Source organism: Musca domestica, unplaced genomic scaffold (assembly GCF_030504385.1).
Source record: "Musca domestica strain aabys unplaced genomic scaffold, Musca_domestica.polishedcontigs.V.1.1 25, whole genome shotgun sequence".
Lineage (NCBI taxonomy): Eukaryota > Metazoa > Arthropoda > Insecta > Diptera > Muscidae > Musca > Musca domestica.
Window position 1 is genome coordinate 11,361,447 of NW_026712277.1, and position 13,399 is coordinate 11,374,845.

General features: G+C 37.8%; 2 protein-coding genes across 2 annotated transcripts; one reads left to right on the forward strand and one right to left on the reverse strand.

The window, feature by feature from the left end:
* Window positions 1–393: 393 nt before the first annotated feature.
* Window positions 394–9,197, reverse strand: LOC131802919 (small subunit processome component 20 homolog). Its single transcript, XM_059123696.1, has 5 exons — window positions 9,058–9,197; window positions 3,680–9,002; window positions 1,776–3,622; window positions 1,020–1,712; window positions 394–949 (listed from the first exon to the last, which is right to left on the reverse strand). The coding sequence occupies exons 1-5, from the start codon at window positions 9,100–9,102 to the stop codon at window positions 515–517; spliced, it is 8,343 nt and encodes a 2,780-aa protein (XP_058979679.1). The 5' UTR covers window positions 9,103–9,197; the 3' UTR covers window positions 394–514.
* Window positions 9,198–11,510: 2,313 nt separating this feature from the next.
* LOC101900095 (mitotic checkpoint protein BUB3) lies at window positions 11,511–12,818 on the forward strand. The gene is made up of 3 exons (XM_059123718.1): window positions 11,511–11,617; window positions 11,690–11,896; window positions 11,966–12,818. Exons 2-3 carry the CDS (start codon window positions 11,693–11,695, stop codon window positions 12,752–12,754), a joined length of 993 nt encoding a protein of 330 aa, XP_058979701.1. The 5' UTR covers window positions 11,511–11,617; window positions 11,690–11,692; the 3' UTR covers window positions 12,755–12,818.
* The last annotated feature ends 581 nt before the right edge of the window (window positions 12,819–13,399 follow it).

A 13,399-nucleotide genomic window follows, 5' to 3' on the forward strand; every position in this document is an offset into this window, starting at 1 on the left:
TTAATTCGAGTGGATTTATACTTTACTTTAAAGAGGGATATCGATTGATCGATTTTTCTATTGATATTATCGATACCTGTACCAAGGCAGGTGTATTAGGTAGTCGCATCAATGCAAATGCTGGTACGATATGTCGACATGACATATGCTCTGTTCCAGAACTCCGATTTATGAGGATTAATTTGACGTATATTCAAATTATTTATATATCAACTGAGTCGGAAGATAATTGTCAATTTTGTTCTGTTCTCTTAAGGGTCCTTAGGATCCTTTTTTGGAAATGTTACAAACCTGTAAGTATCTTTGTGCCGTATACAAACAACCGTAAGGAATGGCTGTTCATTAGTCTTTTGTACCACACGTATTAAGGAGTTAATTAAAAAAAAATAAAACTCATGAACCATAACATATTATTTGTGAAACGGTTTGGATAATAACAATTCATGAAATGTACTCTTATATAACCTAAATTCTGGATACATAACTAATTATAACTACATTATTCTATTAAATGTTAAAACAAAATGTCATCTGCTTTACGTTTCCGCTTCTTTAGTTTCTGCTTAAGATCTACCGTTTTTCCCCTCATGACACTGGCCTTTAATTTCTTGGCGGACTTCTTACGCGCTTGGATTGCTACTTTCCGCTTGGCTGCTCGAACAGGATCGTGGATTTTTTCTTGAGCTAAGACTTTTTTGCGATCAGCTCGGCGAATCATTAGCTTCATCTGAGCATTTGCACGCAACTTATCATATACATCGGATCCTACACGTTTTCTTAGGCGGCTGCCAACACGCAAAGCTACTTGTCTCAAATCTGCATCAACATTTTGATCTTCTTCAGACATTTCTCTTACTAAAGCTCCGAGGATGCCAGGTCCCAGTTTTTGCAACTGATCAACGTTCAATAGTGTAATAAGTCCTTCCAAAAGCGTGAACAAAGACATTCGCTAAAAAAAAAAAGAATTGTATATTACTAGATCCCAGATTAATCGAAATGGTCCCGTTTGAAGAACTTACCATACTTGTGCTGTGGGACGCTTTAACTACTTCTTTATTTATCAAAAACCGAATTTGCTTTAAAAGCCAATTAAGATTAATGTTGGTTGCTGGCTCTTTATCCTCCATATTCTCCTGATCGTCCTCTATATTCTCACTTTGTCGTTTAACACTGAATGGAACATCTTTAAGCATCGTCGCAATATAAAGGAATATTTTAACGATTTCGTCTATCATTAACTGAGATGTTTCGCCGGGTATCATTTGCGCGCACAAATCCAAAACCAATGACTTGATATCATATTCGGGATTTAAGTAAATAAAATCCAACTTATTTAAACTACTTCTGCTATCTTCAAAATCAGCTTGTGATAGCTTGCGACCGATATAGTCAAAATCGTATCCGCTAAGAATATGACCAATGATTTTGGCGGCATTACATCGGACCCAATTGTGATCGTGAGCTAATAAACGCTGCGACTCGTATGCCAGTTCATCCACCACGCTGGTCAACTCACTTATCTTTAACAATTCTGAGGAACAATATTCGAATACTTTCAGTAGACAGTACTGCACTTGAATCATTTCATGATCTAGCGACCGTTGCTTTCGCTCCAGTTCCTCCTCTTCCTCTTGGAATCCCTTATCTTGCAATACTTCATTGACTTCTTTTTCTAGGTATTTATTTTCAATAAACTCTGGTGATTGTTTTGACTGTAACATAGATATAATCAAGTTAGAGAAATCCTCTTTTTTCAAATAACGTTTACAACTTACCTTGTATTTCTTCTTTTTGGGAATACCGCTGACATCATTATCTGGTAAGGAGTCTGTGTGTGGAGCCCTTACAAACCGACCAACATTGGTTGAACTTTCCTGATTTAACCTTGCAACTAATGTTGGTAACAGCACTTTGAGGCGAGGAGCAAACGATTGTTTTTCCGAACATAAAAATCTCGAGCACAATGCCGCCCCCATTTCACGAACTGAAGGTTTATTATTGGCCTTGAAGAACAGCAATGTCAAGTCGAATAAATGTTGGCGACTTGATTTCTCCAATCTGCCAATCAAAATTTCAATGCAATTGGCAACTGCTTTGCGACATTCGGGATCCTCGTCATTTACAAGTCTAGTGCCGAGCGAAATATATAAGAATTCGGCTTTCTTCGTTAATATAGTCAGTGGGAATTTCTTGATGACGGTGCAGATAAATTCTATGGCAGATAGCCGACCAGCGGACAAAGAAAAACACAACTGCACCGTAAAGAACTTAACGATGTGATCCACCTTCTTATTAAGCGGATATTCCATAACATATGTGGTCAATAAGTTCCGAGACTCATCACGAACATATTCAGACGGCGAGACAACACACATCTCACCAATCTTCTTCATGATATCATGAATTGCTTTACACTGCACTTTGCGATTCAACAGGGCCTTCAGCAGATTGAAAGTCATAGACTGATTTTCGCCATCATGTAGATCTTGTTCTACGTATAAAATCAATTCATCAACCTGCTCTTCAGTAAGGTCATAATAGGTGCATTTCCTAAGTAATGCCACGATGGCTTTGAAAGCCGATTTCATCAATTGGAAGTTGTCTTCCTGTTTCGTGGCACCGAAAGTTGAGAAATTTTTAAGTATTTCAAACATTCTTGCAACAACAGATTTTAAATATTCATCGTCCTTCATGGCTTTTAACTCATATTCCTCTACCCAGAGTGTGGCAAAGCACTTGAGAGCGAACGTTGTGACTCGAATGTGAGTGCTCTTCAGAGAATCTCGAAGAAGTGGGAGAATGGGATTGATGAAGGGTTCATAATCTATATTTTGGAGTTTTTTACGTTTTAAAACTATATGTAACATCTCCAGACCAAACTCAATAAGAATGTGAGCGTTCGCCTGGGCATTTGTCTTGATTTTTTTGTTTAGCGCTCCTGATCGCTGTGGCGGTGGTTGTATTATGAAGCAATCTGGTCTTGCTCGTCGCATTTTTTCCTTTTCCTGTTCCGATAACACTCTCCGCTGGATGCCCGGCAAAAGGTCAGTAATGCTTTCGGATATTGTACCATATATAAAGATCAGTAGGCTTTCACGTGATATGTGCGCATTTTCCACCAAACCATTTACAATCTTCGCAAAACATTCCTGAATTTTTAACGTCAGCTTTCGCGATTTCGATCGTGCCAAGTGATCTTTAAAAGGAAGTAATAAGTCCAGCAGACAGTTTTCTTGGATGTTTCGAGCGATTATGTGTAGTACGAGATAACTTTTAGCGCTTGGTTTGGCCTCAGGTGTGTGAGATGTTAATCTGTCTACTTCTTTCTCTGCACTGACATCGCCAAAAATATCGTTTAGGGCCACTTCCAATAAATTGTGGAGACAGCACTCTATGTCACCTGGTTGAACGACATCACGCAGGGCATCAAGGACACCGTGTATTGTAACTGACAAAACATGCACTTGGAAGCCTCTTGTTAGAAGATTCTGCAAATGGCTTACAAGCATGGAAAGATACTCAGATCCAAGGCACAGCATGATTTTCTTTAAAATATCGCGAGTCAGCATTCTTACGGATTTCAGTGGAGACCTTAAGAAGGTACAGACCTTCATAAAAACACCTGGAACGAAATTCACGGTTTGTCTTGTTATGAAATGTATATGATAACCTGACTAACCTGGTAAACTGGAGTCCATCAACTCTTTTGGTAGCTTCTGCATGAGTTTCACCAAAGCTAGAGCAATTGGAACTCTTAGAATTTCCTCTTCTTCTCGTTCAATACTAAGCCTTTTCCGATTCACTTTGTGTTTGGTATCATAAGAGGATTGTTCCGTTATGGAACGATTAAGTGTTGGAATTAATATGGATGTAATTGTGGTCAGAACTTTTTTGGAAGCAGAGCATGACAAAAGTAGTGGACGTTTCATGCACGATTCACCCTTAGCTGCACCCTCTTCCTTATTGGAGACTTCGTCTTCAACGAGTTGAATGTTGTTTTCCAGCGCTTCTTCTAAATTGTCCTCTTCAGTCCCCCTGGAAGTTTCATCGCCTTCATCGTCGTCATCACCCTTTTTGTCTTCATTAGCTTGATCATCCTTAACGCCTGTTTGTTCTAACTCATTATGATCATCGGTCTTGATAGTTGCTTTAAGCTTTTCAATGGTCTCTGCATCATTCTGAGACAATGTAAGGTCGAAATGAAACGCATCCAATATCCTGACAACAATGCGTACGCATTGCTTCTGATAGTCGTGCGAGGAACGCATTTTCATCAAATAATAACGCAGAATTGTGTAGTAATGCTGCCACGGCAATAATTGGCATACTACTCCAACTGTTTCAATTGCTGCATCGACGAGTGTATGCTTGCTAGCGTGCTTCTCCTGCAGGAGGTAACGTGAAGCTAAAGGAAGAATGATTTGTGTAAGAGTTCGCACACAAGGTGGGGTAGAAAGAGTCGCTGACATAGCATTAAATTTTAGCAGGGCTCTACCATGGCGGTGTGACTGCAAGTGTATCATGTTCTCGAAGAAATCCACCTCGGGATCTAGTTTGTCACCAAGGCCACTTAAGTCCTTAAGTATTTCGTGAGAATCAGGACATTCTCTTACCATTTCGCCCAATAAACGAATACCTTCGTTACGGACATTTTCATTGGCGTCTTTAATAATGCGCCGTATCAGATTAAGAAAAATATCTCCCACTAAGTACCTCATTTGCTGTTTATCGGTGGAATATTTCTTCGTAAGGTGCGGTAGCAAAAGCCTCAAATGTTCACTTGCGTTGTCACGCAATCCCATGTCCTTGTCGTGTCGGAGGAAGTATATGCAATTAAATATTACCAAAACTCCCAGGTCCATGTCTAAGCCCTCTGGAGATTCAATTTGCTCTTTGAGTTCCTTCAGGGCATCCAATCTTTTCTCATAGTCAGGTTGTTCCACCCAACGTTTATCCCAGGCATTCAGGAGTATCATAATCCGAGCAGTGAACTTCAGATTTTTCGTAATGGGCGAATTTGGAGCCTGTTTATGTTTTATTTTTGCTATGTCAGCTATCAAATCACACAGCTGCTTGCGAGCAGACACTTCCGACACGTGTTCAAATAGGGGAGCTATCTTCCTAACATACATTTCCGGGCGTTCAAGACGTTTAATAAGGTTTGACAATGTTGTTATAACTTGCGATACAACTTCCACATTGGATTGGGTTTGAGTTTTGGCTATCAGTATAGGCAACAAGAGTTCCAGTAAACTGTCACAGATTTCGGGTTCCTCAACGTGTTTGGTTAACATTGACAATATATTCAAGTCACGTTTATCCAACGACTGTTTCGATCCCTTGCTGGAGAAGTTCATCTTTAGCCTTTGTAGTAGTTCCGGAATGAATGGCTTCACCAATGCTAATCCATCATCTGAAAACTCCAATTCACTTTCAGAAGCCACCAATAGTCGTTCAATTAGACCCATTATAGGTTTCCTTACCAACGCTTTTGATTTATCGTTCAAAAGCAACGCGATGATGTAATGGAAGATGGTTTTTTCAGAACCATCCATAGCCTGACTGAGGAAATGGAAGTGTTTCGGTTTTTCACCCCAAAGAAGCAATAGTTTTAACAACGATGTGGGTGCATGTATGCATTCCAAAGGTAACTTTTCCAATGACGGATAGACAAAAACGTTTGTAAGGCATGCAACAATAGTGGGCTTCCATTCAAATTCCTCAATATGCTCGAAGAAGTTGACTAGGCTTTCCAAAGCATTTTGCTTCAGATTACGGAAAACTATTGGCATTTTCGGATGCAATAATGATGCGTTCAAACTTAGGACTTCATTGCAAGTGGCCCCTATGAAAACTAGCAGCTTCAACATGTACACATGAAACGTCTCCTGCATAATGCCACCAAACTCTTTGCGTATTAATTCAAGTAAGTTAACAACGCTTTGGAGTTTTTTCGGGGACCACACGGCGGAAATATTAAAGTTAGTCCTCACAATTTTAGGTATTTGTTCAATAGGGTTGGCCTCGTCTGTAAACTGGGTGTATAATCCGAAGGCCATTTGCATAAACCATTCTATTTCCGTAAGTTTGCACTGCCCCAAAAATCGGAGAATTATCGACTTTCTTTGTTGCGGACTTAGTCCCTTTTGAGAGCCTTTCGTAATCATCTTTCCGTACAGCAAACGTAGAAAGATGTGCATGAATTGTTCCCGATGCTCTTCTGACACAGTGTCCACCTTAAAGTTGAGCAACTCATCTTTGAATTTCTTTTCATCCAAAATATTGTAAAACAGCTCCTTATATGGCATTAGCGATTTGGATTTGTATGACATGACACAATCCAATGCACACTTTTGTAATTGGTTATTAGAGCCTTTTAGTAGCTGCATGTACAAGTGCCAGAGTTCTGTTTCTTTGAATAAGGCGCGCGGATTCTGTTGAACAGCCAAAACAGATAGTTTGCACTGCAAAGTCTGCAATATAAACTTGGCCCGCGCATTGTCTTGACCTCCAATTTTGGCCACTCTCTTAAACTTGGCTTTCGTCTCATCCTCTTTATCAACTTCATCCAGATCTAGGTCTATTTTTTTGTTAGTCATTGCATTTAGATCCCAGCAGTTTTCTTTTTTCTCCAAGTGCTGTTGGTATTCCTCTTCGATAAATTTCAAAAAGATTGCAACTAAATCTCGGTTTTTCATTTCAAACAACTTGCCAAATTGGGGTAGATGTTGCCACAATAATATGCGGTAATTCAGTATTTGCTGTTGGGTCAATTGTCTTTCCTTTTTCAAGGGCAATATTGCATTCATTGTCTTGGAGTTCCAAATTTCCTCGATGACTTCATCTTCTTGGTTAAAGTGTTCTTTAGAATAATCAACACTGTCCAATGTTTTCTGCATCTTATCTTGGTAAATTGACCAAAAAGTTGCCGGCTCAACTTCCTTGGCATAATCTTCCAAAAGTTTCAGGGTTGGTTCCCAAACAAATTTAAAATTATGATACAGCATGCCCAACAAAAAGCGAATACAATCGTTTTTGTATGTGGCTTCTTTAAACGATTTAAACAGCTCCGTTTGCGTTTCCAATTTTTGTATCAACAAGATCTGCTCCCTATAATTGTGAATATTGGGTTCAATTAATTCAGTCTGGTAAAAAATGTGGTAAGGGGTTTGGGTTTCTTGGCCCTTGAACAGGACACTCAGTGACTGTGCGGCCAATAGACGATAGTCGTGATCGTGGTGTTGTAAAATATATGACAGACTGGGGATTAACCTGGTTTCGTGCTTAAACAATTTACTGTTTTTGGATATTAATTGATTCAAGGACCCCAAAACATTTTTGTACTGCAGATTGTTCAATAAAATTTCTGTCAATGGTTTCAAAATATCTTTCGGTGGAAATAAATCCAATTGCCACATTATCTCAATGAGAAGAGTTAATGTATTAAGCGGTCTCTTAAGATCCTCAGTTTTTGAAGCTTGCATTTCATTAACTGTAGATTTCATTAGATATTCTAGAGATTTTTGTATTTTTTCAGCCTTTAATCCTTTTATATGGGGTGCCATAATCAGCAATAACAGATTTTGCTCAAATTCTTTGCTCTTCGAGTTACATTTTTCTAAACTATCTTCAATGCGGATAATGGTTTGCACTGAATTCACTTTTATTTCCATCGACTGCCATTGATCCAAAGAACAGCTGTTAAAATTGAGGGGGTGTTTCTTTGTTATGACCCTTGCCATTAGTTCGATGGCCTGTAAATCAAAATTGGTTTCCAAATATTGTACCAGAGATGGTAGAATGAAAATATCGAACTGAACATGCAGAGCCATTGAAAGTACAAATTCATCATAAATTGATCGGTTCTTTATGGTTAAAGCTTTTTTCATTAAACGACTGGTATCCAATTGGGTAACCAAGGAAGAACCCGATAATAATATGGAGCAAATAACATTGCTGGTTAACAATAAAGTGTCTTCGGAAGATTTTTCATCTAGCATTCCTCTATCTATAATTCCCAAGATAGTTGCCACAATGACATCCATTTCGGATAAGAGACGTCCATCCTTGAACTCAATTACTTGCAAAGCAATTTTCATTAAAAACTTCAGTTTTTTAACTACGGGTTGGCTGTCCGCTACTGCACACAATTTTGTCCAAAATAATGACATTTGGGATGATGTGATAAACTTAATCAGCTGTAGCACAGTGTGTTCGACAATATCGTGAAGCAAATTAAGCTGTTGATGCTTGATATCTTTCCTTTCTGCCAAAGCTTCGAATATAAACTGTAGAAAATCTCCAGCTGTGGAATGAAACTGACCCTTTACACCTCGCATTATCTCGAAGAGCAAACGACCACATCCTTGTATACTATCGATTTGCTCACGTGATACCGTGGACAAAACAAAATCCAAAAATTTTCCATACTCCTTTACATCACGCGCGATGAAGGAGAAACACTCCACTGCGAAATTTGTAACATGTTCTTCGTAACGTCTTTCATCCAATAGTGGTAATATACTATGGAACACAATGCCTATATTTCGTTTTAAATAGGGCTTCAAGGTTTTGAAAAGATAGGCTAGACACACTAATGTCCACTCTAGTTGTTCTGCATCTTGGGTATTGAGCAAACATATTAGTCTGTCCAGAACTCTCTGGAAATATTGATAGAATTCCTCTCGCAAATCTCGTGCTAATACGTAGAGGAGTTCCAGTAAAGGTTGCAGGGATAAATTTGTGGCGCATGATAGCTTGTCCAATAGCGTATCGATGACAAAATCCTTTTGGTGTAGCAGCTGTGGCAACGTTACGACCTTTACAACTTTTCGTGAGAACTGTGAGAACTCTGTTGTCAGATTTAAAACCATCCATTTGCGGAGAGTTTGATGGAAGTATGTTTCATTTTCTTCAACAAGATCTTCATTTTCGTGTCCAATGTGGTACAGGGCCAAGCGCCTTAAGTCGATTTCATTCACACGTTCAGCAAAACTTTTGAACTGGAATAATACAATATTTTAAACTGTTATCCCCAACGCTGTTGCATTAACCTACCCGAAATGTATTCGAATTCTTGGTTTTTTCATTTAATTCCGCCATAATTTGCCGCTTATTTCGTTTCGTTTATTTATTTTTTTAAAAACTACACGTGCAACCCAACATTGTTTCCTTCTTCTTCTTTTTCGTTGTCAGTGGTGTTGATAGAAATGCACTTGATGGAATCTTCTTCTTTTTAATAATATAGTGTAATGCATAGGAGATTAATAACATTTATATGATGAGAGAAACTGTGAAACTCATGCCATAGACAAATGAAAATATAGACCATAGACAAATGAAAATATAGACAACGAAAAGTTAGTGTTGTCTTTTTTCCGGGTGGCTCTCATCATGTTTTGCATAGTCAACATGCTGATTTACGCGTTCAAGCCACTCGACTTCGAAAACACATTTTATCGTTTTTCAAGAATTTCACTGGAATATTCCCATATTTTTCGATGTCATCACGTACTTTTCACATTTCTTTTATTATGAAATAATTTTCAACTGGCAAATATCCTACAGTTTTTGTTATTTTTAACGTTTTAGAATTGAGTGACTTCAATATTCCCACTCAAACCCCTGAAACGATATGAACGACATCTGCTGATTCGATTTTTTTCGAAGATAAACGGTGAGAGCATTTCGTTGTCTATATTTTCATTTGTCTATGTATAGACGACGAAATGCTCTCACCGTTTATCTTCGAAAAAAATCGAACAGCAGATGTCGTCTATATCGTTTCAGGGGTTTGAGTTGGAATATTGAAGTCACTCAATTCTAAAACTTTAAAAATAACAAAAATTGTAGGATATTTACTGCATACGTTGAAACCAACATTTTGAAAACACTCGAATTTGAATATTTTCTGAACATTTCTTTTGTTTTTGAAAAGGAAACACATACATAAACAAATGCAGTTGACATATTAAGCCAAGAAAATAAAAAATTAAAATCATAAAAAATTTCAAAATTTCAGAAATATTCTTTGTTACTAACGAGATACCATTTGTTGTGTAAACTTTGTGTAAACGACCGTACTATTGAAAACATCATTTTTTGTAAACGACTATACTTTCCAGAATATTACATTGTGTAAACGACCGTACTTTCCAGAATATCACTTTGTGTAAACGACCATACTTTCCAGTATATCACTTTGTATAAGCGACCATACTTTTGAAAACATCACTTTGCGTAAACGACCATACTTTTCGAAACATCACTTTGTGTAAACGACCGTACTTTTGAAAACATCACTTTGTGTAAACGACCATACTTTCCGAAACATCACTTTGTTTAAACGACCATACTTTCCAGAATATTATATTGTGTAAACGACCGTACTTTTGAAAACATCACTTTGTGTAAACGACCATACTTTTGAAAACATCACTTTGTGTAAACGACCATACTTTCCGAAACATCACTTATGTAAACGACCGTACTTTTGAAATCATCACTTTGCGTAAACGACCATACTTTCCAGAATATCATTTTGTGTAAACGACCATATTTTTGAAAACATCACTTTGCGTATGCGACCATACTTTCCGAAACATCACTTTATGTAAACGACCGTACTTTTAAAAACATGACTTTGTGTAAACGACCATACTTTTCGAAACATCACTTTGTGTAAAGGACCGTAATTTTAAAAACATCACTTCGTGTAAGCGACCGTACATCAAGACCTCATTTTGTGTAAGCGACTCTACTTAAAATACGGCTCTGAGTGTGAACCTTACATTTTTTTATCTTTCCCTTTTTGTTCAACAATGGTTCACATTTGATTTGTAGCTAGTTCCGCCCTCTTTTAGTGAATGTGTTCAGTTTTCCTCATGTCTCATTCGTTAACAACAGAGTACCCCGAGTCTTTGCTTTCTGTTTATTTTTTATCGGGTATTCCTTTGTGGCCTTCATAATCGTTTCGTTGGGACGTTTTTCATTTTTGTTTCCACTTTAATATATTAGTGGTAAATTACTTCTTAAATAGCCTTTATTATGTTGAATTCAGCGTTTTTGTTTTGTGCCAAAATTAAATTATTTACAAGCAAATGAATAGTCGAGTACTCGGTTTTCACCCTAGTCCATAGTCGAGTTCGGCAAACGATAGTAGCAACTAGTTCCGCGCTCTTTAGTAAAGATGTTAAATTTTCTCATGTCTCATTCGTAAACAACCAACAGAGTACCCGGGCGTTATGCATATGCATTACACTCATTCGTAAACAACAGAGTATGCCGAGTCTTTGCTTTCTGTTTATTTTTAATCGGGTATTCCTTTGTGGCCTTCATATTCGTTTCGTTGGGACGTTTTTCATTTTTGTTTCTAGCGCTTGCCACGAACTAGTTCCGGGCTCTTTTAGTGAAGATGTTAAATTTTCTCATGTCTCATTCGTAAACAACAGAGTACCCCGAGTCTTTGCTTTCTGTTTATTTTTTATCAGGTATTCCTTTGTGGCCGTCATATTCGTTTCGTTGGGACGTTTTTCGTTTTTGTTTCCAACGCTCCCATAATTCCCGCTTCGTTGTTGCGCTGTCAACGAACATTGAAGCGAAGGACTTGTCAAGTCAAGTTAGTAAGTTAGTAGTGGTAAATTACTTCTTGAAATCCAACGTTTATGTGCCAAAATTAAATTATTTACAGCAAATGACAAAGAAAATGAGACCGACCGAAGTGAAATTAAGCAATCCTCCTGAAGATTGGATATCAACAGTCAGATTCGGGCCAAAGTCGAATCAATATTTAATTGCTTCTTCGTGGGACGGTACCGTTCGATTCTACGATGTAAATGCCGTCAGACAAGTAATTAAGTTTGTGCAGGATTCTCCGGTCTTGGACGCAACATTTATGGTTAGTATTTATCCATTGATATGCTGTACTTAATTGATTGATAATTGATACGTGAACATGCTTTTTTAGGATGTAGTGCATGTAGTCAGCGGCTCATTGGATAATCAACTGCGACTATACGATGTAAATACACACACCGAGAATATAGTGGGAAGCCATGAAGAACCTATAAGGTGCGTTGAGTACGCCGAGTCGGTTAATGGCATTTTAACAGGGAGTTGGGATAAAACCCTTAAATTGTGGGACATGCGTGAAAAACGCTGTGTTGGCACCTACGAACAGTGCAATGGAAAAGTATACTCAATGTCTGTCAATGACGAGAAAATTGTAGTGGCTACATCTGAACGAAAAGTGTTAATTTGGGATTTGCGCAAAATGGAAGAATACATGATGAAAAGGGAGTCATCTCTCAAGTACCAGACCCGATGCATTCGCCTCTTTCCCAATAAAGAAGGTTATGTCATGTCCTCAATTGAGGGTCGAGTGGCTGTGGAATACTTGGATCCTGATCTTGAAGTACAAAAACGCAAATTTGCCTTTAAATGTCATCGCAATAAACAGGATGCCGTTGAGCGCATATATCCAGTAAATGCGATAAGTTTTCACAATGTTTATAATACTTTCGCAACTGGCGGATCCGATGGATTTGTTAATATTTGGGATGGCTTTAATAAGAAACGTCTCTGTCAATTTCATGAATACGATACTTCCATATCATCTCTAAATTTCAGTCATGATGGCAGTACATTGGCTATCGCGTGTTCCTATATGGATGAATTGGAAGTGCCACCGACCAACGTTCCGAACCCCGCTATATATGTGCGATATGTGACAGATCAAGAGACGAAGCAGAAGTAAAAATATTTCATAATTATTATATTAAGTTTTCATTAAATCGTGGACGTTACAAAATATGTTCAAATTTGCGTGTGTATTAATATTTAGATATTTGGTGGAACATATGATTTAGTAATTTTTTTGGGGGTTTTGGAGATTTTCTGCCTCAAAAGCATTTTTTATTAAAAAAGGGCAATCCTAATAATTGCTTGCAGAAAATAATGCTACTTGATTTAATATTTCAGCACAAGCTCTACTATACTCTATTGAAAAAATTTTGTACGGGATTTGTTGTTTTCTGAATTTCAACGTACGTTAAAGTTACCATGGATGGCGGATGGAAATAGCCAGCAATCCTCATTAGTTCCTTTGGTTTTTGTCTGAGGTCTCCCCAGGAGAATATAGGATATTATCTTTCCGAAACCAGGGCATTCTGGTCTTACCCCTGATAAACATTACCATCTTTCTGAACTAATAAAAAACAATTATGTGATTAAGTAGGCTATTTTGGAACAACAAAATTATCAGTGCCATTTTGCTTCCATTTACATTTTAGTTATCTCACCCATCAGTCAACCACAAAAATGTGTTTCAGAGTAGTAATATAAGGCAAAAATATGAAAGGAGGAAATTACTGCGGATGCATTCATGTGTTTGTTATAAGGC

Excerpts from the sequence above, each read along its gene's own strand:
- LOC131802919 (XM_059123696.1), bottom strand. The coding sequence starts at position 9,102 with ATGGCGGAATTAAATGAAAAAACCAAGAATTCGAATACATTTCGG. Across the intron at positions 9,003-9,057 it reads AGAATTCGAATACATTTCGG|TTCAAAAGTTTTGCTGAACG; the intron begins GTAGGTTAATGC and ends GTATTATTCCAG. Across the intron at positions 3,623-3,679 it reads GATGGACTCCAGTTTACCAG|GTGTTTTTATGAAGGTCTGT; the intron begins GTTAGTCAGGTT and ends ATTTCGTTCCAG.
- LOC101900095 (XM_059123718.1), top strand. The coding sequence starts at position 11,693 with ATGACAAAGAAAATGAGACCGACCGAAGTGAAATTAAGCAATCCTCCT. Across the intron at positions 11,897-11,965 it reads TCTTGGACGCAACATTTATG|GATGTAGTGCATGTAGTCAG; the intron begins GTTAGTATTTAT and ends ATGCTTTTTTAG.